The 25,626-nt window shown below is 36.1% G+C and overlaps 1 protein-coding gene across 1 annotated transcript; it reads left to right on the top strand.

Annotated features, from left to right (window-relative positions):
• The first annotated feature begins 2,784 nt into the window (after positions 1-2,784).
• Positions 2,785-24,564, top strand: MS3_00006584 (uncharacterized protein). The gene is made up of 13 exons (XM_051214741.1): positions 2,785-3,313; positions 3,346-3,496; positions 3,527-3,617; positions 3,652-3,724; positions 3,759-3,873; positions 3,916-4,072; positions 10,529-10,569; positions 11,783-11,875; positions 12,707-12,906; positions 15,913-16,324; positions 18,825-19,224; positions 21,522-21,990; positions 23,289-24,564. Exons 2-13 carry the CDS (start codon positions 3,356-3,358, stop codon positions 23,563-23,565), a joined length of 2,469 nt encoding a protein of 822 aa, XP_051067929.1. The 5' UTR covers positions 2,785-3,313; positions 3,346-3,355; the 3' UTR covers positions 23,566-24,564.
• Positions 24,565-25,626: the final 1,062 nt, after the last annotated feature.

Raw genomic sequence — 25,626 nt, 5'->3', positions numbered from 1 at the left:
AATGGTTCAAAATGGGTCAAATGGTTGTGGACGGAATAGAAGAAGCTTTCGCTTAACAGGCTTCCGTGTCTAGTAGCAGGGGATCACCAAATCCTCCAGGCAGGAACCTAGGTATGTTAATAATAAAAGAGGAAAAGAAATTGGTAAATCATAGTGTGATGCTGTCCTTGGTCCTTAAGAATAGGCTTCGCGACGGAGCATGTGATTGAACAACTGGATGTACATCCAAATCATGATGCCTTCGAAGAGTAAATGGGAAGTTTTGAAATCTGAAATAGGGCGAGGAAAGACGTTGAACATGATGGAATTGTGACTCACTTACTTACTTTCATCGAAAAGGATGTGTACAGTTTACCGAAAGATTCGACATTTCCAGATAAGCCTATTTCACTCGACTAATTGCAGGAATTAACGTACGAAATCTGGAAAAGGCGCTCATATAAATGCTGAAATGCTCGTTCCTTGATGTTCGAAGTGTATGGATTAATTACGAGGTATTGCACGAAACTGACTTCCAAGACATGAAGAATTTCATTAGATTACTTGATTGTCCTGATGCATTTCATAGTCAAGTGGTTCAAATGGTTGTGGACGGAATAGAAGAAGCTTTCGCTTAACAGGCTTCCGTGTCTAGTAGCAGGGGATCACCAAATCCTCCAGGCAGGAACCTAGGTATGTTAATAATAAAAGAGGAAAAGAAATTGGTAAATCATAGTGTGATGCTGTCCTTGGTCCTTAAGAATAGGTCAAGTTGCCTCTTGAAGTACTCCTGAGAAGTCGCTTGGACTAGCTCGGCCGGCAGCGAATTCCAGCTTTTGACAACTCTTAAGGAGTAGAAGTTATGTCTACATTCCGTTTTGCTATGTTGTGTCTCCAGTTTCTGGGTGTTACTCCTTACGTTATTATTCGAACTAAGCCTAAGTAGGTGTTTAAGAGGATGTCTAGAAGTGTTAAGGATGCTATAAGCCATCAGAAGATCACCTCTAAGACGCCTACACTCTAATGGGTAAAGGTCTAGTGAATGGAGGCGTTCTTCGTAAGGTTTAGATTTGAGTCCTCGAACTGATTTCGTGGCTCGCCGTTGGATATGCTCCAAAGTGACCCTGTCCTTTTGGAGTGAGGGGGAGTGCTGTGTTTCCGTACTGTAAATGGGGACGGATGAAACTATTGAAGATTGTATGGAAAGTTCGTCCGTCAAACTGTTCAAAAATGCGCTTCAACGTTACCAATGCAAGGTTTGCTCGGAAGGCATTTTTGTCACAGTTAGCGTAAGACTTTAAATCATGGAGCACGAGGACTCCTAAATCTTTTTTCGACTTGGAATACTACTTGGGAGGAGTTTCCTAAATTGTAACTGTAGTTTCCGACATGTCGCAGATGGACTACTTTACACTTTGAAGTGTTTAAGGTAAGTCCGTTATCGTCTGCCCAACTTTGAAGTCGAGTCAGATCCTCCTGAAGTGCCTGTATATCGTCTTGGTTGCGTATCTCTCTCTAAAGTTTCACGTCGTCGGCAAAAAGTAATAAGTCTGACGTTACCTGTTGAGGAAGATCATTTATGTAGATCAAGAAGAGAAGAGGCCCTAGTACTGAGCCCTGGGGGACCCCACTAGGACATTCCATAGCCTGAGATAAGGTGAAGTTAACCCTAACCTTAAAGTGTCGATTTTTTAGGTATGAAGTAAGCCAATCGATTAGGGGTGGTTTGATACCTAGTCGTTTGAGCTTGTTGATAAGACACAAGTGGTTAACCTTATCAAAAGCTTTTGAGAAATCAAGGTAAATGATATCAACTTTTCCTTTGCGATCGAGGATGCTTGTCCATCTGTCAACCGCAGTCAGAAGGTTGGTTATACAAGTGTAACCCTTCCTGAAACCATGCTGTTGGGGTGAGAAGAAATTTAAGGACAGTAGATAGTCGTTTAAACCGTCGCATATCAGGGACTCCATGAGTTTTGAAGGTAATGACAGAAGAGCCACCGGCCGATAACTTGAAGGTTCATTGCGTCGACCACTTTTGAAAATTGGTGTGATGTGAGCCAACTTCCAATTTTCCGGTTGTTTGCCTCGGCTTAGCGAGTGTGAGAACATCACGCTAAGCGGCGTTGTCAGGATTGAGGCTGCTTCCCTCAGTATGGCAGAATGAACCATATCCGGGCCAGGAGAAGTATCTAGTCTTAAGTGCTGCAATTTCCGGAACACCAAGTCAGCGCTTAGGACCACTTCGGAAAGTCCTGTGGAATTGCAGATGAAACTGTCGTCAGTAAAGTTGATGTCGGCCGGTTGAAATGTTTGAGAGTAATGTGCCGCCAGAAGGTTAGCTGCGTCGCCATCGTTTCACCAATAAATCTATAAGGCTTTACTGAGATGGATTTTCACGCTTTCCCTCCGACCCAGAGATACCAATGACCCGTAGTTACTAAATAAAGAGGCTTACTGAGCGAAAAGATCCCCTATTCCGACCTTAGATACATGCGCTTACTTGAAACAATTTAATTATGCTTGAGTTGGTTAGTAGGAAAGAAATGTATGTGATCTATGCCGGTGGTTGTGATCTGTCCGGGTTGACCAGGAACTATGTGGCCTCCTAGCATACACCGAAGCCAGAACTCGCAGCGAATAATTAATCATTGTGACCAGGTAAATCAGCTACTTTGGTAACTAGTTTAAATGAATAAAGTAATAAAGTAATGTACTATGGTAAGAGAACTAGAGAATAGTTGGTAGTGAATATGTTACGGGTGTCAAGGGCTTGATGATGCTGTCATTCGCTTCATTTTCGCAATCACGGACCTCAAAACCCGTCAGGTCAGAGGTCAGTAATGAAGTAGTTCAAAGGTATACTTCGAAGATAGTTGGCATGTTGGTGTGTGAGCTAAGCTGTGTAGTTGTTGCGAGAAATGAGTTGGGCGGCGTACCTATTGATTATCTGGTGCTGATGCGTGACCGTGAGCCTTCGGCTTGAATGTCTTCAGTAAAATGAATGAAGTCAGGACCGATTTCGAAGATTTACAACACTATTTATTGCGGGGATATATTTGCTTTCACAGTTAAGCCAATATTGAATGCAACACGGACATAAATATTTGGCCGGGTACCTATAAAGCATTCGCTATGATATTTATCTACATTAATGTGCGAAACTAAGTTAGAAAGCGATGAGATCCCTCAACGGATATGGCCTTGAAGGTCGGAAGTGTTTGTAAATACTAGAACACCTGTTTTTGATAGTTTCCAAGGTCAGTCGCATTTCAAACTGTAGAAAAGTCTATCGTCAACGGATATATGCTTATGGTTATTTCGGCCAACTTAAGTATGAAACTCTTTTCCACATCATATGTCTAGTAATGACTATATGATCCTAGATTTTTCAACCAATTCCAATACGTTTATGTACTACTTTGTTCTCATCATGCAGAAACGCATTTTATTCGAAGCTAACTCAATGAATCCATTTTTCAGGTGTCATATATCCGGCGCTTCGAACATATCCTTGGTTTGCTTACGATTTTGCTTTATGTTTTAGGTCAAATCGAGTCTTCTTCACACTCAAGTTGTGAAATTATCTACATCTCAACAGTTGACACATTTGGAATTCATGTACGAAAAAATGTGTTGTACGTAGTCTCAATACGTTTTAATAGCATTTAGCGAGGATCTTGTACCGGTTTTTAATATTTCGCATATTTATATCCAGCGAGCAAGATTTTAAATTCGATCTAAAGTAAATACTGTTTAGCACGTTCACATTGAAGCAGGTTTTCTACCAACGAAAGAAGACCACTTATCTTCACTTTTTCTACAAAGATTCAGTCTATAACCATCAAGAAGTTTACTGTGATGGTTCCTTTGTCCACGGTTCTAAGATCAGCGGTTTGTTAGCATGATACATTCTAACTTTTTGTCACTGTTCAGTGGTTAAATCTTACGATTGACTTGTTTTCTTTTATACACGACTTAAACGTTCAAGATGGCCTTAAGAAGCTACAAACCATCACGGTCTACCCATTTTGCTATTTATCCGAGCTTTCAGTCACTTCATCCTCCATCAGTGATGTTTCGATTCTCGATAGTAAGTTTTTATGTGTCGATAGATTGATTAACTTTTTCCATTCTGTATTATATAGTGGTGTATGGACGTTTCTAACTTTGTCAGGGCATCTTAATCAGTTTCAACTTAGTGTATGCTTCTATCAACTTAGCCTCGGGATATTTTCGAGTTTCAAGTTACTTGTATACGATAGAATATTAGATGGAAATAAGTATGAATCATTGATTCCCTATAAATTTTCCAGAAGATGCCATATAACTCAAATAAAACTTATATGTCACTTCTCAAAGAACATGAAATCTCAGCCTCCATCGAATAGAATAAAACTAAAAACAAAGTGGTCGCTTCCAATAGAATAGTTGATGATGTCACAGGTATTCAGTGTTTGACAACGCTTCTACTAGTAACACCTTCTAATATATTTCGTTCCCGCCCAGAGAAATCAAAAGACAGAGTTGAGGAGGTCGGAAGAGTATATTTGGCGATGACCAATATATCGTAATTCTCTGATCTAATCTGGCTAGCGATTGCGGTTGATGTTGAGCACGGCGTTACCACACGTGATCTGGTGCGGATGCCTGACCGAGCGCCTTCAGCTAGGTGAGTCCACTAAAACATGGTCAGCATCCAATGTCGAAAACTTAGTGCTATTTATTTTGGGGATTTATTTACCGCTACAGATCACTCCCCCTAGTGGGGCAGTGACGACCCTAAGACGTGGCCAGCCAGAAGTTTAAACCCAACGAGTTTGTCGTCGGTAAACACTCTTCTGATAGCTTACTAAATTTAGCAGCGTCTGGTCGTCTTTCCTTACTATATGGGACGGAGGTACAACATAGTAAAAAAAGAAAATGTACAATGAAAATTTCGGATCCTCATAAATGTCATCGTTCTTTTCCAGCCGTCCTGGAAAAGAAAAAAGAAAATGTAAGTGCATGTCGAAAATACACTCGTATGTGCGTAAAAACACAATGTCAGCGTAAAAAAAATGGAAAATAAACTCATGAACACGTAATAGAGTTAAAAAAAATTGTTTTTTTTGTTTTGTTTTTTTAAATAGAAATAAAAATATATAAGCATATTAAAATTGTTTTTTTTAAAAAAAATAATATAAAATGTCAAGAAGTGCCTTACGTGCAATAGTCGTTTAAATGTTCTGGAAATCTCACCCTTCTTCCAGAACGCGTCGTTTTAAGTTTATTTTCGGATACTGTCGAAGTATCATCGTGTGTGTTGATTGTCGGATGAGGTATTATAAGTGTCGGAGTCGTGTCGTTCGATTGTACCGAAGGAAAATCCACGTAGATAGGATTTCCTTCTAAATACGCTGCTTTTAAGCGATCGATGCTGATGCTATCGTTGGTTCCGTTCTTATCGACTATATAGTACTTAGATTCACGTTGAAGAACTTTGAAGGGTCCTTCGTATGCTGATTCGAATGGTCGTCGATGCGAGTCTCGACGAATGAAAACGTGTGTACTATATCGTAAGTCAGGTTGAACGAAAACATCAGTTGATTGAGGTCGAGTGGAAGCAGGTTTAACTGAACGCATTGCGTTTGTAAGCCTGTTCGTGTAGGAGGTTAGATCCGTGTTCATTGGAGAGGATGAAGGATCCACGAATTCTCCTGGAAGTCGAAGTGTCGTTCCATAAACGAGTTGAGACGCAGTGTATCCAATGTCAGCTTTCACTGCATTGCGGATACCTAGTAAGACGAGTGGAAGAGCGTCGGTCCACTGTGAAACGTTTGCAGCTGATAGCGAAGCTTTCAGTTGTCGGTGAAAACGTTCTACCAACCCGTTTGCTTGTGGATGGTAGGCGGTCGTTCGGAAGCGAGTGTTTCCTAGAAGTGTGGTCAGACGACGGAAAAGATCAGATTCAAACTGACGTCCGCGGTCTGTAGTGATGGTTGAAGGGCAACCGAAGTTTGCTACCCATCGTTCGACGAAGGTGCGGGCCACTGTTTCAGCAGTGATGTCTTTGATAGGTACTGCTTCTGGCCATCGAGTGAAACGGTCTACGCAGGTTAAGAGATAAGAGTATCCATTTGAATCTGGTAAAGGTCCTACCAAATCCAGATGAACATGGTCGAAACGAGCATCGGGAGTTTTAAACGAGCCTAAGGGACATTTATTGTGTCTGATAACCTTAGATTTTTGGCAGCTTACACAGGAGCGTGCCCACTCCCTCACGTCTTTATTCATTCCAGGCCAGCAAAACCTTTCTGCTATAAGCTTGATGGTTGCACGAACACCTGGATGCGAAAGTTTGTGCAATGTGTTGAAGACATTGCATCGATAATGTTTCGGCACGATTAGGCGATCCCTACCTGTAGATGTGTCACAAAGTAGAATTTCCTTACCTGTTCCCATGTGTTTGATGCGTAGTTTAAGTGTTGTGGACGATAACTCGTGCTGAAGATCACTGTCTTCTTTTGAAGCTCGGCGAGTTTAAGAAGGTCGATTCCTTGGAAACTGTTCAAGGAAGTTATGCGAGATAAAGCGTCTGCAACTACATTGTTTGCTCCAGAGATGTGTTGAATATCTGAAGTAAACTGCGAAATGTAGTCCAGTTGTCGAGACTCACGGGAGAGTACTTGTCAGAAGGAGAGCTTAACGAGAAAGTGAGCGGTTTATGGTCCGTGAAAAGAGTGAATTCACGGCCTTCGATGTAGTGTTGGAAATGCCGTACAGCACAATACATAGCTAGGAGTTCCCTACCGAATGTGCTGTACCTCGATTCGGTGTCTAGCAACCTTCTAGAGAAAAATGCCAAGGGTTGCCAGGAGTTGTTAACCCATTGTTGTAAGACTCCTCCGATTGCTGAGTCGGATGCGTCTACTGCGATGCTAATGGGTGCTCGGGTGTCCTGATGTGCGAGCATTGTTGCTTTAGCAATCAGTTCCTTAACTGTGGAGAATGCTTTTCGTGCGGTGTCGTCCAAATTAATGGATTTCGCATTTCCACGAAGTTGGTCGGTCAGAGGTTTCATAAGTAATGCGCATTTGGGTATGAAACGTCTATAGAAACTTACGAGGCCGTTGAACGTGCGTAATTGCTTGACGGTGGTCGGTTCTGGGTAATCCAGAATGGCCGCCACTTTGGTCCTAAGAGGTCGAATGCCTTGAGCATCGATAGCGTGTCCCAGAAAGTCTAACGAGTCGGCTCCGAATTGGCATTTCTGAACGTTTACAGTAATGCCATGTTTTTGAAGTCGTTCGAAAACAAGATCCAGATGCTTGAGATGTGTTTCTCTGTCCGGACTTGCGATTAGACAGTCATCAACATACGCGTGTACGGAGTTGAGACCTCGAAAAACGTCGTCTATGAATCTTTGGAATGTTTGAGCAGCATTCCTTAGACCGAAAGGCATTCGCAAAAATTCATAGAGTCCGAAAGGAGTTATGATAGCTGTTTTCGGTATGTCGTCAGTAGCCATAGGGATTTGGTTATACGCTTTAACCAAGTCGATTTTCGAGAAGACAGTTGTACCTTTCAAAGTAGCTGTCAAATCGTGAATGTGAGGCAACGGGTAACGATCGGGAATGGTTTTCGCGTTCAATCGCCGATAGTCACCAGTTGGACGCCAATCGTTGCTGTCCTTTTTAGGGACCATGTGCAACGGAGATGCATATGGGCTACTTGACGGTCGTATGATTCCTAAGTCCATCATGTAATCGAATTCGTTTTTCGCTAACCTTAGCTTTTCCGGAGCTAGTCGTCGTGCTTTAGAGAATACAGGTGGTCCTGTAGTTATGATGTGATGTGTAACATTGCTGGTTACACACGGTAGTTTCGGTTGAGTTTGTTGTATCCCAGGGTACTTATCGAGTAGTGGCTGATAGAGTGGGTCTATCATATGTTTAACTGTGACTGGGGATACTCTGCAACCAGTAAAAGAAGTTACGCAAACGGATAAATTAGTGTTTCCGTCTACTAGCCTCCGTTTGCGCGTGTCGATGATCAGATTGTGGTGTTGTAGAAGGTCCATACCAATGATTGGCATAGAAACATCTGCAATAACGAAAATCCAGTGGATGGGTTTGCGTAAACCCACGTTAAGGTAAACGTACCTTTTGCCATACGCAGCGATCGGTTTTCCGTTTGCCGCATGTAAGTTAAAAGCCGATTCCTGAAGCCGGTTGTTAGGATTTGCTGGGAGAACGCTAACTTCTGCGTCAGTGTCGACGAGGTAGCGAACTCTCGTTGTCACATCTGTGACGAATAACAGACGGCTTTGTTCGCCGGCTACGGTTGCCGTTAACGCGTGCCGGCTTGGAAGTTTCCCGAATTGTTTTTCGAATCAGTCGGTTTCGTGTTGGGAAAATTGCAGGGTTTTCTGCAATTTCTGGAAAGCTTTCCATACTGGTTATGATACCAGCACCAGTCGGGGTTATCTGTCTCTCGTGGTCTAGAGACAGATCGCTTACGAGAAATGCTTCTACGTGGTGTGCGCGATCTCTTACTGTCGGTACGAAGACTAAGATAACGCGTGAGTGTGTGACATAAGTCGTTTATATCATTCTGAGTCGTTTGAGGTTTTTCTTTGACTGAAAATACCTCGGTAGTAGATTTCGTAATTTCTAAAATGCGGTCGGCAGATGCAGCTAGCTCGTCTAAGGCGTTGTTCTGGAACGAGACCAGAACTGCTTGCACCTGTTGGGGAAGTTTTGACAAGAAGAGTTGTTTGAATAGACCTTCGTCGAAAGTTCTTGGGCCTATAACCTCTCTCATCCGTTGCAACATGTCTGTCGCAGAACCGTGTTGCAGGTCGATATTGTTGAAGAGTTGATCTAACCTTTGTCGATCGGTTAGGTCTCCTCGTTTAAGAATCGAGCGTTTTAAGATTTCGTAAGGATCGGAAACATCACTAGTAAACATACTAGGTGTTACGTACCTGTTGAATTCGCGCGGTAGTGCCTTGACTACTGCGAGGAATTGTGCACGTGTGTCGATCACGCCGTGCTCGGAGAAGTCGGCTTCTGCGTAGCAAAACCAGGCTTCGATGTTGTCGGGCCAGAAAGGCATCAGTTGAAACGAAGGCAGGGACAAAGTCTTAAGCTTGAGTACTTTAGGTGTCTGTTCAGTCATGTTGAAGTATGAAGTACGATAATGAACGAGGGGAAAATATATATATCCAGGAAAAAACACGAAAAAAAATCACAATGTTTAAAAAAAAGTAAAAAAAATAAGGCAATGATATATAAAAATCCCAAAAAGGAACAGACTCACAGTTGCAATTAGGTGTACCAGATCACGTCGGTTTCACCAATGATGATGTCACAGGTATTCAGTGTTTGACAACGCTTCTACTAGTAACACCTTCTAATATATTTCGTTCCCGCCCAGAGAAATCAAAAGACAGAGTCGAGGAGGTCGGAAGAGTATATTTGGCGATGACCAATATATCGTAATTCTCTGATCTAATCTGGCTAGCGATTGCGGTTGATGTTGAGCACGGCGTTACCACACGTGATCTGGTGCGGATGCCTGACCGAGCGCCTTCAGCTAGGTGAGTCCACTAAAACATGGTCAGCATCCAATGTCGAAAACTTAGTGCTATTTATTTTGGGGATTTATTTACCGCTACATAGTGCTTTATATCTTGGTTTGAGAAATTCCATACTTCACGTTAATTCGAAATTACACATGAAACTGCGAGTTTTAGCCATTAAGCAGGGGTTTTAGGCTCTATCTAATATGTTTTTTCAGGACAACTCGGTAGTTTTGTAAGCTTCGACGTTTCAAGTGTAGATTCAAGATAATATACTGATCTGAGATTACAGAAATAAAGCTTCACAGTTAAAGCACGACAATCATGTACGAACGAAAACAGCTATAATTCTTATCCATTATAAACATGCTTGTTGTGGAATTGCTACCAAACAATGTTGTATTGAATTGTAAACGAAATTCCAGGATAATTTCCATAAGTTTCAACAGTACTGACTTTAGTCCCTCGTCTTTACTTTCGGCCATTCATTGTTAGATTTAATGCTTTTACTTCAAATGAAAATATATTGGTGCTCATTTTTACTCATCTGTTCATGAGACGTTTGTGGTCTAAGTGAATAATGAAATAAAAGTCCTGATGTTGCTAACGTTTTATCGAAAGACGTTTAGTGTGTGATGTTACTAACTGTTTAAGTTTTTCTTCTCGATACCCGAACTCCTTTACCTCATAATAAAGTTTCCCCAACTATTGTGTATTGCTCTTGATAAACTTGATGTAAATGTACTTCTATTTTTAAAGGTATATATTAACGGTTATTTGTTTTTGGTGGATAAATTGTTTGGGTTTTTAAAGCTAAGATGCAATTTGAAAATTTAAATGATTACTGCATCCAACTGAAGGAATTATCATAGTACACCTGTTTAGTTTTTCACAAGGTTGTTCAATAAATACTCTTTTCATTCGTTTGATGTAATCTTATTTGAAAGATGTAAACTACATAGTTTGTTCTATTTCTTTATTTAGATCCTCAAACTTCAGAAAATAACACGCCAGAAATTTACCAGGTATTCTTGTGGGATACTTTAAACACCCCGTTAATGTTGATTTATCTATATATAAGTTACACATTTATGATATCTGTCGTTTTTGTGTGATTTTTTAACAAGCACGGGCGTTATCTGCGAAGGCATAGGAAGATCGGGGCCTTAGGAGTCAAAGACTTTGTGCTTAATTCCGTCTGAGATTGGAAGGTGCGCGCTGTTAGCTAGGTCCAGCGATAAATTAGTAACTACCTCTCTTCAACTGTGTTGAAAATAAAAACTATGTTTGACTTACGGCGGTTTGTGCAAACGGTTTTTACCATTATTTCTTAGATGAAATGTGATTCAAAGCTCAATACACAAATCTGTACTTGATTCTGAAGTTACAGCCAGCTACTTTTGATCCAGGACAAAAAGCTTTCTCAGTGCTCTCTGCACTTGTGACAGTTTAATTTAACCGATGACAAAATTGTTGTAAAATTAATCAGACATTAAATGATCATTTCATTAGACACGTATTTGATTTTTCTAGTGTATGAGAAATTCTGATCCTGGTTGAAAAGTTTTAGTGTTAGACTTATTGTTAGTGTTTACTTAAATGATTTGGGGACTTTTTCGGGTGGACTTTGATAAGTATTCTCTTATTTGTTTTTATAAAATGAAGGACAAGAAATAAAGAGATGTTCATTAGTATAGCTTCCTTCATAAACTATACATAGAAACAATCGGTTCTAGTTGCATTTTACTTCTTGTGACAGCAGAAAAATCGCGTTACAGAACAAATATGTTTCATTCTACAAAATGCCTTTCATTCCTTCATCTAAATAGAGTGGTGTAGTACATTCGATTTAAGGTATATAACCCTAACATATTGTAAGTACTACTGTGCCTATTCTTGTGAGACATTAAACCGCAGTTTTAATGCAATAATTATTCACCAGAGGAAGTCACCTTACTGGTTTCAACATAGACCTTGTTCACTATAGTAAAAAGCCCTGACAATTATCGAATGAACTCACTTAGTACGGCTTTTACATTGAGTATAAATATGCATCTGTAATGTGACGTTCATTTCAGCTTTATTACTGGGTAAAGTAATGCTATATTCTTAATATATCAGATTTTCTACTTAAATACCGTCATTAAACGCCGTTTATTTACTTAGCAAATTAAACAAAACGTGTGCGTTTATTGTTGTTGTCATCAAAATAATACTTGTCTTTCTGATTACAATAAGGTTTTGAACGTTCCGAAAATTCGTTTGAATGAATGGAGAAGAGCTGAACGGATAAATTTACGAGGGAGTGAAAACTCAAAGAATCTTTTAAAGGTTAGACGTTCTCAACATGGATCTTATAAATTGTTAAATGGTATTATTTGAAGAAGAGCAAGGATTCATTCTACCATGTTAACTTTTTGTCAACTGTTCTGTAAAACTCATCAGATTAAACACCAATTTACTGCAGCATTTAAAATACTCACGATCACTTAATGCATCGAACTCTTATAGTTTAACAAATCTTCAAAATAATGTTCTGCCTATTTACTTTTTGCTGCCAGGATAAGTGATACGTGATTCGAACCCTAAACCGAATGGTTATTAGTCAAATGCTTTAGCCACTAAATGACGTCTTCAGTTAACCAAACTTGATCATAATATTATCGATTCAAACTGCCTAGTTTTATTCTAACTATCAAGAGGAGTATCGTTTTGACCTTGCTCCCTAACCATCAAAATAAGCTTTATAATCCTGATAGAACTACCTACTTAAATAGGTTTAAGTCATAACTGTGATATAGTTTATCTTAAAATCTTTGTAAGCAGTATTTAAACATAGTGCTCTTTTTCTATGTAGGACGTTTTAGTAATAACACTGTCAATGAGATCCCTTTTCAATAAAAATGAAGTTTTTGACAACTTTGTAAAATTGTCTTGCTAATTCTAAAAATATCATTTACTCACATTAACTGTAATATTTCCCGTTAAGTTAGAAAGAATAGATTTTAAAAGCTTGATGACGGATAGAAATTTGTGAAAGTACATGATTTTCCCAACAACTTTATTCACTATAATTTTATAAGTTAAAATTATCTGTTAATATATAGTATTGATTTACACCCCGAAACTGACAAATGACTATTTTTTGTGTATATATTATAGGTATCACAATTAACTACAGGTGGTGACCAATCATGTACGAAATCATCTCATTCCTCATCAGTAGAGGGTGAGAAATGTATTTTAGGAGAACAAAATTCCGAAAGGAAACGAATATCTCTGCAAATTAACAGGGTTTTCATTAATGAACAGAGTTCTACAGGTTTTAGTAAAGTACCTACTGGTTCAGATGTTTCTAAAGAGTGAGTATTGTTCGACATCACCTTTCCCGATTTCAGTATATCTTAATTTTTAGAAATTTACTGTTATATCTGCATCTAACCTCTGTTAAGAATTTAAGGTCCTTGTGTGAAATTAATTTATCCAAATTTTTGTTTACATCTTTGTGAGATTCTTCAGCAATTGTAAAAATCTTATTTTCAATGTGCAAAAAAAGCTATTCAAATATCAACTTATGTATAGGTAGTTTAATGACGTTGTATTTTTAACAAGTTCATTTGATCACCTGTACGGTCACCACTTTCCTGTCACATTTAATAATTTGAGAAAACCTAATAAGCTTGGAAGTGAATACCAAAGTACATGAATGTCATAATTTTTCTGTAGGCATATAAACATGACCCAACATATCGTGTCTCGGTTCATGTTTCTACACTTATTTGATAAAGAAACAAAAAGTGATTGAAAAGAACACTAGATAATTAAAGAGTACTGTATTTCATTCGTTTGATGATTTTGAATTAAGGTCGTTTTAGTAGAACTTCCTTGGTCACCTTTCGATCGTTATGGTAAACGAACCAGAAATACTGAGCACTCAGTGGTAACTCGAAGTTATTGTGGTCATCATGGGGTTCAGTGGTCCAAGGCTAAATTTCATCTAGGGCTATTCGTACTTGTTGATAAACAGGCTCAAAATACAGTATAGTGTAATATTTATTAGAAGACAAGTTCGAATTCATTTGTTCAGCTTCATTTTGTTGGTGCCTGCTTATCTGCATTGCATTGTACTCCTTTTGTTTTTATCGGCATGACTTTATCATTCACACGTTTTGGAGCTGGAGAAAAATGAATTTGTAATTCCCTCGTTCTTTTATTCAAGGAGCTTTTATCATGCATGTCGATTGAATACTTGATGGAAACACTCAAAGTAATTACACAACTCAAACTACTTTCATGTGTTATCAGTAGTATGATGTGTGTACATAAAGATAATTTACTGCCGCTTCTTAAAAACTATCATATTCAAAATATTCCTACATTTGAGATGGTGGAGATTTGTAGCTAAGGTGTATGGTTTAAAGAAAGTTTTTTCTCCGAGCTGTATGGTTTATTCGTGGTTTTGTTTTCTTTCTGAACAACATCATCAGTACAAACTTCAGATAGAAGTAAAGTGTTCAGAATTCTCCACATTTGATTTACAACTTGTCCTGTAGACCTCAATCTTTACTGGTTATTGTTAATCTGTAGAAAATGACAGGTCAACAATAACCAGTAAAGATCGAGGTCTACAGGACAAGTTGTAAATCAAATGTGGAGAAATCTGAACTCTTTACTTCTATCTGAAGTTTGCACTGATGATGTTGCTCAGAATGACAATCAAACATTCATGACTAAATCATTCAGCTCAGAGAACAAAACTAATTAAATTGCTGCTTTTTAATGACAAAATACTGTTTATACCTATGATACCAAAAGCCTGAAGTATGAATACTGAATTTTAATTCTTCAGTCCTTTGTTATATCAATTTCTGTAATTGTTAGACGTTTTACTTTTAAAATAAATGTATTTTCTGCTACATAAATCCAGTGAATCATAACTTAACTGAAAAGTTTTATGTATCAAATAAAAGTTACGTAAAAGTCAAAGGTTAGTGAAAAGTAGTAAACTGGGAACTAACATGTAGAAGAAATGTGTGGATGGTAACTATTCATTTGAAAAAGATAACCAATAATCATGTTAATGACTATTCATGAAATTAGGATGTGAGTCGTGATCATGGTAAAATATGTGATTGAAAAAGTTACAATTGATGACATAAGTTAAATTTGAATTTCTGAAGTGTTTATTTTGCACAAATATCTGATTCAAAGTTCCTTAAAGTCAGTGCATTTGAATTTGTGGATAATTTTGAGTAGTGACGTGCTGGGATAGTTGACTAAACTTGGACTGTTCATGCTCGAAGCTGTTGGTTGATTTATATTTAACTTTAGAGATCCATAGTGGGTAGTACTCTGAAGTGCGTTTGAAAAGAGAAATTATTGTTTTACCATTACAATGCATGCCCCATAATAGCAAGTAAATCTACAAATAAATATTGTGGTGACCGAAAACAGCAGATTATTGTCTACATATTGTCAGATCACGAAAATCCACAGCCCAAATTAACGGAAGATATTGTTTAAAGACCTTTATAATCGTATTTTAAAATTTCTGGTAGAATAGTGGTAATGGACAAATACATTTAGTATTATAGGGGTTTTCACGTTTATGAATTTAGAAGGAAAGTATTTTTCCAAAAGTATTTGCCTGGTTTTATTCCATTTGATGTAATTTGTGTCTTCCGTTGATATTCTTCTATCCCTCTGACAGAAACCATATATTAGGTTTCTTTTTCTCCTTAATGAAATTTAACTTTTGAAGTTTCTAGTTGGCTTTCCAAATATCCCACTTGTGATGTAAGTGGTCTGATCTTTTCAGTAAGATATCGCAGAAACAAAATTCTTAGTTCAAATTCAATTCTAATGTAAAGGTAATCGACTGAAATCATTTACAGTACTGCTGTAGGACTGTGGTGTATGGTACTTGCGCTCAAAGATATAAGTAATATGTAGCAGAGATCGGAAATGGAATGTCTGCCAGCAGAAGATTGAAATGAAAAGAACAGAAAGCAAATTGGAGAGCAGTGGAAATAACAAATGAACTAGAGGAATAATGGAGTATGTAAAGGATAACACAAAGATGTACAAATGATGTATTTAATGTTTGTTTTCCATATTCTACTCAGCAACTGTGTGATTTTGCGTCAAACGATAAAGTGGTTTATCGTACCCGAGTTCTCGTTTACTACAGTACGACACTAAAATTGCTATTTTTGTCACAGATAATGAAAATGCAATGAATATATTTTTCTAAAATTAGACGTTCTCGGTTATTGGTCGAAGAAATATTTATGTGATATAATTTAGATTTTATCATAATGTTTCCCGTTATTTACTTCATTTATTTTTTCTTAATCATATGACTACAGTCCAAGAAGTTTTAGCGCCGGTGCCATTTCCAATCGTCTAACTAATACTGCCAAAAATTCTACAAGTTTATTGTATTATCCAGAACAAAATATCAATTCAAATCAACTAAAAGTTATGAATAATATGAAATCAGAAATAGAACAGTCCTATCAACAACAATATGATATAGAAAAACAATATCAGTCCATTCGTTTAGGCGGTTTATATTTATTTAATAGTCTACCTCAACCTGCACCAAGCTTTTTTACGCAATCATGTATTAAAGAAATCGAAACTAAAGAGATCTATGAAAAATTAGAGAATAAGGACATTGTAATCTGCTCAAAAAGTCCTTATTTACAACGTATTAGTATAGATCATCATTCGTTAAAAGAATTAACTGATGCAGATTTGAAATTTAAAGTGATTATGGTAAGTCATGCAGTGGTTTAAACTTCTATAACTTATACCAACTAACTCCTGTTATATATATGTATTTAGAAATAGATCGTTTGACGGATACGATTAGCCCATGATAAGTTAAAATTTGAATATATACCACATACAAATGTCAGTTTAATTTCAATATCTTATTTAGCAGTCAAACTGGTATCAGCAGCCTCTTAGCTATCATCATGATTTCCTGCCACTTAAACCAGTGACAACTTACTGGTTTAACTTTACATTTGAAACATCAAATTACACAGCGCTTCATAATCGTCATTAGCTGTCTTCCATAGTGACAGTTTCGCCGAATGAGTCGTTGTTCTTTTAATCTTTTTTTGTTCATGGCGCATGAATCTTTCAAATTGTCACCATAGTATAGTCAATAGATCGATGACAGTAGTAGGTTGTTTTTGATACATAAACGTGCTGTTGGTTTTTATGCCTTTTTCTTGATGTTATTTATGAAATAATTTCTCCGTCCTAATATTTATCCTGTAGGACTTTTCATTGACTATCTTTTTGAGTGAAATGGTCAGAGATAATGCTTGCATACTCTGTACTTTGATTCTGTGCCAGACAAGTATTATCATTAAGATATTTTTGCAGTCTCAAAAGAGTTTATGATCCCTTGTAAATTAAAATCTCCATCGATCAGTGAAATATCCAAAGACGTTAACAATGAGCTGTTCGACCTGTGATTCATCACCTGTAGCGTTGAACAGATAATGGCAATAAACTATTCATAGACTGTGTGAGCATTTAGCAATCAATTTAAGAAATACAATGAAATGTGGGGGTAGATTTTAATAGCTTGTATATAAACTAGATGAATTAGTTCTTGTAAAGCATTTTTCTTAGGTGTACTCAATGAATCTTCATTCCGTAACCTTTTTCTCTAAGAAATTTATCATATAATACGTTGTCTTTATATACTTACCGTTGTATATGTTTGTTTAACTGGAAAATAAATCTTGATTTATTTTCGTAATATTCACATGAACGTACAGACTTGATGACTAAATGACCACAAAACTTATTTAACTCACATCGACAACAGTCCCAACAACAAAAACGTAATTATATGTGTAAAATATCAAATCACAACACATTAAAACTAGTGAAGTTTGTTACTTATATTATTAGGACACTAATATGTGAAGTCAACTGATGCATTTATTACTTAACTGATTGTATTTCATGAACAGTATCCATAGTTAATAAGTTAACACATAGCGTACAGTTAGTGCTGTATAAAAATACCATAATCTAATTGTTTTTTTAATAAAAATAAAAGAATATAAGCATTTTCCGCTAGAAATAGCTTTCGTGTTTTTAAATTTAATTTCCTCCTTTTCTCATAGCATAAGGCCGTTTTTTCCTAGTTTACGACATCTTCCCAGCGCTCATCCACAGCCTCGCAAACGGGAATCGAACCTAGGACCGTCGATTTCATGCGAGAGCACTTAACCTCTAGATGTAAGTCTAGCTTGAACCAATCCACAATATTGTCCTACCATTTTCCACAATCTCTTACTATCAATGTAAATACACAGCTTTTATGCACTAAAGAAGAGCCAGATATAAATTTCAATCAGTATACCTATCTGTAGAACATTTAGGAGTGCGTAAAAGTTGTTGATGTAAAATGCATCACAGTTCAGTATCTAAATTGCCAAATTAACTATACACAGTAATAAAGAACAGTGAATACTCCCATCATATTTAACTCTGTAAAATACCCTTAAACTACATATCTATTTCTAAGCATTCTAGACAGAAGATTACCCTATTTTTAAAAATATTGAATGTTAGTAAAAAGAATTATTTCTAAAAATTTCTACTAGTGTACAAGAAATACTAAACAACTTTCATTGGTTACAGTAATTAAGTTCACGCTTCAAATAAATTATGGTCATTGTTACTGACGTTAAGTATCAAATTTTCACCGTACTTAACAACAGGGTTGTTCTCACTATGATTCTTGATATTTTTAATAATTATTTGTCAACGAATGTATTAACATATTGGACAGTACAAAATTTTGTTAGATGAACTAACTCAAATGATATACGGTCAAATAATTATCTCAGATTTTAATCCGAAATATAAGCGGCGAACAAATAGTACCTACTAGGCTATTACTTACTCCATCCAATACAAGTATTTCTATTCAAATAATCATAATAATGTAACTTTATAATCACATAAAGTTCATGTATTTAACTTTGAATCACACCGGAAATGTGTTAACTAGTAATGCTTTCTTGGTTGTCTGGTTTCTGACTAGGCACCATGTGTTTCGAACTTGCAACATAATCGTTCACAACCGAGTTCTTTTACCAATAACTCATTGTTTCACCAAAAAATATCATTATATTACTACACTATACTTTCGAATAATGATTAGTTGGTTAAAAAATTTGATTTTCACAAACTTACTGAGGTCATATCGTTAAATACTATTTTTTCTTAAACCTATTTTTAGGCATCTACTACATATCATTTAAATAATGATACTCCTTTATCAAATGAATATACCATCTTGGGAACAAATGAGAATTTATTAGAAACAACCGACTCATATAAATCGAATGAAGATGATGAAAATAATAAAATGGTTTGTACACCACCTCCTATCGATTTAGCCGGATATGAACAATCTGATGATTTATCCGCCAGTTTTGAAGAGTCACTTTTAGCTAGCCTTAAACAAGCAGTACTTGGTGAAGCTATAGAACCTGATTTACAGTTTTTATCATCATCAAAACAACAAATGACCAGTAATAATCATAATAACAAGTTAAGAAAAACAATTAAAACACCAATGACAAATGTGAAATATCCACATTCTGAAATATCAAAACCAATACCAGTACCATCACAAAGTATTAATTCTTTATCACACGTTTTTTGTATAACAAATGCTATTATTCAGTATAGGGTTGTGAAGGCTGTTGAGTTTCATTAAGATAATGAACCGATCAGTGTTAGACCGCCATTAAACACCTGAAAGCACTGGACACCAGTTTCCTCCTGGTATAGGACTCTTCAGCAGTGAGCACCTACCATCCTGTATCCTGGACTCAGACCCAGGACTTTCGGTCTCGTGTGAACACTGAGCCGGGATCTAACGGTGTTAATGCCTAAGTTCAACCAATTCACGACATTGCACGACCGTTCAGTGCTTCCAGGTTCTCAATGGTCGGTTCATGATCTCAATATGTTATTGGTGTTATGTATACTTTATAAATGATTTCTTTTTTTCATCAATCTGATAAATAATTTGATATAAATACTTAGATTGGTGTGCTATTAGACATTAATAGATAGATAATAGATATCACATGAAGGATACCTGAAATGAAGATTTTGAAGTTTATTATTTTTAAAGGAATTTCGCGTCAAGAACTGAAGTTAGACAGCGAAGCATTCATAGCTAAGGAGTCCTCTACAATCATTTCTTCCTAATGTATGACTCCTCAGCAGTGCACATGCACGAATTAATCTGTAAGTTATTATTACACTTCTGTTGAAATCGTTTCCCGATCAGTGTGAAGCAATGACTTAGTCATTGAGGCAATCAAATTTTAACTGCTAGATCGTAGATCTAAACTCTGCTTCACTAAATTTGAACACAGTTTGGCATTATCAGGCGTTATCGGGTACTAGGTAAGGATGGCAAATCAGTTGATGAAGTAATGAGACTTCATCAGTTGAGATGGCTGGGACACGTGTTACGTATGCCCAACAACCGACTGCCTCGATGTGCGATGTTTTATGGTGTAGGAGTAGGTTGGAAGAAAGCTAGAGGCAGTCAGACCAAAACATGGTACAAATCCATGAAGTCACTGACAAGTGAACTGAGCTATGTTGGTAGGTGTAGACTACCTGGTTGGGATCCGCGAGACGAAAGCAACCGATGGTTAGAGACCTTGAATGATATGGCTCAAAATCGTTTGCAATGGTGCAGGTGCATCCATTCTTTGTGTTCTCTCAAATTCTAATCTGAATTCTTCATGTCCTTTTTTCCTCTTCCCAAATTTATTTCACTGGATTATACTCCTTGAATAATATCTTCAAGCCCTAATGTTTCCGATTACTGCTTATACTCTTACCACCTCTGCCGCTACGGAATGTGAATCGACAACTGTATCTCTGTGCTAATGTGGTGTAGCAACTCGAACTGATGTACGTGCGTACAAAGTTCTGCGTTGTTGACTGACTGATTATCAGTTTTTAAACCTGAGGTTTCGATTAAATCTAAGTGAATAAATCTGTATTTGTTTACTAGGTACCATCAACCAATTGACTGAATGATCAGTTGTGAAAGATTGTAAAATATTAACCAGGATTTCTGTGTTTTCAGAAGTTTACTCAATTAATCTCAATAATATGGTGAGAAGACGGAGAAATGTAATATAATTGGACAATGGATATCAAACAATCTAGTTACACTCACAATTCGAAAACCAGCAAAGGTTATTTCAACAAAAAGATGAATACGGAACGGTAATTGGTCAGTTGCGGTCAGAATAGCTGACTGGTAACGTTTTAGATTGGGAAGCTGGATGAAACGGGGTTGGATCAGCTGGGGACCACAAGTTTCCTCGTGACTACAGCTACGCCTTACTGACAAGTGGCGGTTAGCACGATATCCAGGTGCAAGGTTTCCCACCAACTGCCTTTAACCACCCAACATCTCAACATAGTGTATGTGATGACAAGTCATTTAGGCTAGCAACCACATCACAAATCGGTCGATCGAATTTGAACAGCACTAAAGGACTAGACAAACATAACATTGGTCACTGCTAAAAAATAAATCATTTGTTAAATAGTAAGAAAAGGTCGTCACACCATCCGAAACATTAAAATGAATAAAAGATTTGAAAGTACGAACACTTGTCGGAGGCGTAAATATTCTAATATTAAGGATTCTACAAACTTAAGAATGAGATGTTGACAACTCCGACACAATACTTTAAAAGCTGTTGTAGGATCAATCAGATATCTGTTTTTCTATCGAGAAGCATGGTCTCCCACTTCCTGCTGTCTTCTATGCAGTACTTCTTACGGTTTAGTGGTCATTCGACAAAAGTTATATTTATGTTATATGTAGGTCTGTAAAACTAGCAATTAAATCAAATAAATTATCAGTGATTTGGTTTTATTTACTTTTTAGGTCCATCATTAAATCCTCTTAAAAAGAACATGTTAAATACAATTGAAAATGAAAAATGTGATATTGTGATTGCACTTCAAAAACAAATATTAAATGTCAGCTTCAGTGACAATGATGATTACAATGCGGGTGATGATACCACTACAACCGATGGTTTAGGATCATTAATTTATTTACGTTATCACTTGGCACGTCATCATCAGCATTACGAACATGAAGATCAACACCTAGTTCATGAAAGCTGTGATGGTCATTTACCAGTGGGTATGAATCACCAGTTATTGACAAAATCAAAGAAAAGCACTTGTCAACAAGATAGTTACACGTGTAGAAATGAAAATGATCCTGCCATACTTACTCCTTCTCGTGCGTCATCGTTGGTTCATCAACGTACACACAGTACAGATGATGTATCACAATTAATTACAGGTTTTGAATTGTCCAGTCATTGGGGTACTGAAACAGCAAAGTGAGTTATTTTATATAACTATCTTACTAAAAGTCTGTTAATTATTGAATGCTACATGATGAGAACTATAGGTAGATAAAGTCGGTAGCGACAGTTGGTATCAATTAGTTTTATTGGCTGTGTAGCTCATACTAACCTAGTATCAAGACTGTGTGTATTATGTAGTAGTTAATACTATTTGATGAACTGAATCAAGGTATGCGAAATAACATTAAAATCAGTTATAACTTGGTTTAAAACTTGAGTAAGTCATCCAGTCATAACAAATGTAGTACTTGGTTTGAATGTGCATCAGTTCAAGTTGCAATACCACATTACTACGAAAAGATGAAAGCAAATAAGATGAAAGGCAAAGGAGTTGAAATAGTTATAGTAGACATGATAATGAGAAGAAAATACATTTAAAGTATGGTTTGAGAAGACGAAATGAAAAGGTATATATAAAAAACTCCTGGAACACAAAATCTAATAAGAAATAAAGAATGAGTTTTTCCACGTTATTGTGATCGATTCTGAGCGGTATCGCTCATTTCCAAACCACTGATCGTAACTATCACGCGTAACCCAACTAGGCACTTTTTGTACTTACTAGCACGTCTTAGTTCATCAGTTAACGAATCCATGGACTGATACTAAGTCTTGGTTAAGCCATTAAGCTTTCCATAAACGCTCTGCATCAAAACTATAACTAATATATGTTTTAAACAATTATAATAATGAATCGAAAGGAACCAAAGGTTATTGACTTATTTAGTTAGTCTAATTCTTAAATGATAAACTTCACTCAAAAATATCTGTGAAATGATTGTAAGTATATTCAGGTTCATAACAGGAGTTTTTATAAATGTGTTATAAGTTACTTTGCACAAGGGGATGACTAAATTGTTTGGCATCAACAGTCTCAATGAAAAGTATACTTTACTAATTTGATATTGATTTAACTGACTAAAGAAGGACTATATAACTGAGGGAAAGAGTCGTACTACATCATATAATGACCGGAGATAGAAAAATGGATCATTAAATCTTGAATAAGTTCTCTAAACGTGTCATACTCACTAAAAGACCTTAAAGTCCTGTGTTCAAAACTTGGCGAGGTCATGGGTTCACACTACAAAGAAAACCTGAAGTAAGACGAAATAATTATCTATCAGTTCTTGAATTGTATGATACAGAAAATCCATTCGTTAAACGTACAAAAATAAATAAAAACTTATTAATGTTGAGTGAAATTCTCACTTTCTGGTGTTTTTTTTCAACTTTTCAATGAAAACCTCTCATGGTATATGTTTTTCTAGCTCATCTAATGAAAGTATATCATATTCAGTATGTGAAAGTATTACATCACCTTTGCCTCAATCATATCAACTTGTACAACATACATCTTCTGTTAATCATATAAAGTTACAAAATACTGTGTCAGTTAATAAAGAACTGGTCAATAGTAATAATAATAATAGTTCTGACAAACTATTTGATATAAATTCAAATCATGGGCTTATCGAATTAATTTATGATCCAATATTGAAATGTTACTATGATCCTAAATCTGGACGTTTTTATGAATTAATCTGATGAGCTCTAGAATAGAGATAATATGAAGAGAGAAATAGAGAATGCTATTGCATATAGATAATATTTATCATGATAATTATACTACTGATGTAATATTTTTGTTTTGTTCACCATGTAGCTTTGTGGATATATTTTTTAGTTGCACATTGTTACTTCTAGTACACGAGTATTTTTGTTAAATAAATAAGAAATACTACTTCTAATACAATTACTACTGTTAAAGTCACTATCAGTAATATTTTCTTTATAGTTTCCAGAACATTCTTTTTATACTTATTCCTTCTAAGCATAGACCTTTTTTAACTGTGATTATGAATCAAAAGATGTTGAGGATTTAGTCTTCAGTAAAAATTTAATGTCTGTCTTAATTTATGTATCATAGAAATTATTTGTAAATATGTCCGATTTCATTAATTATTGTAAATATATTGAAATACTGATATTTTCAAATATCAGCATTGTACTCATAAAATCTGTAAAGAAGAAATATAATGTACGATTTGTAACTGATTAAAAGGTTGTTTTTCTACGTGACAGATGAAACGATTATTGTAAACTTATAATTATTAGAAGGCTATTTCATCTTATTCACTCTCCATGGCGTATACAGATGTAGGAGCGAGTGAAGAAAGCTTGGGGTTCTATTATAGTCAAAGTAGTCCGAGAAATACTTAATGCTTATTTCGGTGAATTACTCAAATGTTACTACTGGCTAGTTGTTTTTTTTTTGTTGTATGAGCTTCATTCTGAGCCTTGTGTAACTACTTGATATCTAGTAATTTGAATGTAATCACAATATTGTGTACACTGATCATAATAATAATTCCAATTTCCTTCAATATCTTCTTAAAGTTAGTCAGCTGATTAATTGTTCTGTCTACTAAAAACTGTTGGATTTGGTGTTCGATGTCACGAGGTAGTTACTGGTCTGGTCACTTCTATACGTTGTTCCGAATTGAAAGGAAACTATTTTCGCGTGAACGGTCGAAAAAACTATACATGTATTAGGATAGGAAAAAAGTATTTAATGTTGCATAAAGCCTTATTAAATATTATCGAGGATGAAGATGTTTAAAATGTGTATTACGGTGTTCTAACTGTCTCAAGGATATTTAGTTGTTGACACACATATCAAAAACTTATTCTAAATTTCACGAATAACATACTTTATTCAATCAGATAATACTGTTGTGTAATATCTTACAGCTTTAATTGGTCTTGTCATAGCCAGTATATAGAGTGAAGAATCTCCACACGATATTCTGAACATAAACCAATCCCTAAAGACTTGCCACATCTTTACAAATATAATCACCGAACACCTAATGAATAGCAAATATGAACGCCACTTTTATTTTGCTTTGCAAAAGGCATTAAAATCAAACGTTTTCAATTAGATAAATAAGGAACATTGTTAGCCATTTTTGCTTATCCAGTAATATTCAGTCATTAAGTTTATTTTAATTCCATCATCTTACAGAGTAGTCACTTTTGTTTGTGTAAATGTGGTTTTCCTTTGCCTACTTTATATCTCTAGTTTACCATACATAGTATGAATAAACAAAAATACTACTGTGCCTACAATCAGATTTTTTGGCTTGTCACTCATTCTTTAATTGCTTCTTGCCTCTTTATCGAAGGATGGGAAAAATGTCATCAGTCGCTACCTAGTGATTAACCAGTTGCCTCTTTTTTTTGAATATCCATCTAAACTTTAAAAACTAAATTATGTCAGAGGTTTGTTTTCAACCATATAGTTATTTTTTATTTTAGACATAACGAAGTTGTATAATTTGGTCAATAATTAAAATGCATGCAATGGCTAGTCATTTAGATTAATTGTCACATTCTGACTTGGTCGATTTAATGCAATCCTGACTAAAGGACTACAAATAAATGACACCGGCCACTATCCTTTGATCAATCAGTTGTATCTAGTTATATTGTTTGAAACATTTAGGCATTACACAGATGAACTTAGTTGTAATGTTAAACCACAATCATGGCAAAAGCGTTTAGTAAATCTTGATTGAAGATAGTATTGTTATGAGTTAATACATA

Source organism: Schistosoma haematobium, chromosome 2, assembly GCF_000699445.3.
Source record: "Schistosoma haematobium chromosome 2, whole genome shotgun sequence".
In the NCBI taxonomy this organism is placed as follows: Eukaryota; Metazoa; Platyhelminthes; class Trematoda; order Strigeidida; family Schistosomatidae; genus Schistosoma; species Schistosoma haematobium.
The sequence above is the reverse complement of the archived record's forward strand: the minus strand, read 5'-3'. Positions and strand labels throughout refer to the sequence as shown.

Coding starts and splice junctions, on each gene's coding strand:
- MS3_00006584 (XM_051214741.1), top strand. CDS start 3,356: ATGATCCTAGATTTTTCAACCAATTCCAATACGTTTATGTACTACTTT. Junction 3,725..3,758: donor GATTTTAAATTCGATCTAAA/GTAAATACTGTT, acceptor ACATTGAAGCAG/GTTTTCTACCAACGAAAGAA. Junction 19,225..21,521: donor AATACCAGTACCATCACAAA/GTATTAATTCTT, acceptor TTTACTTTTTAG/GTCCATCATTAAATCCTCTT.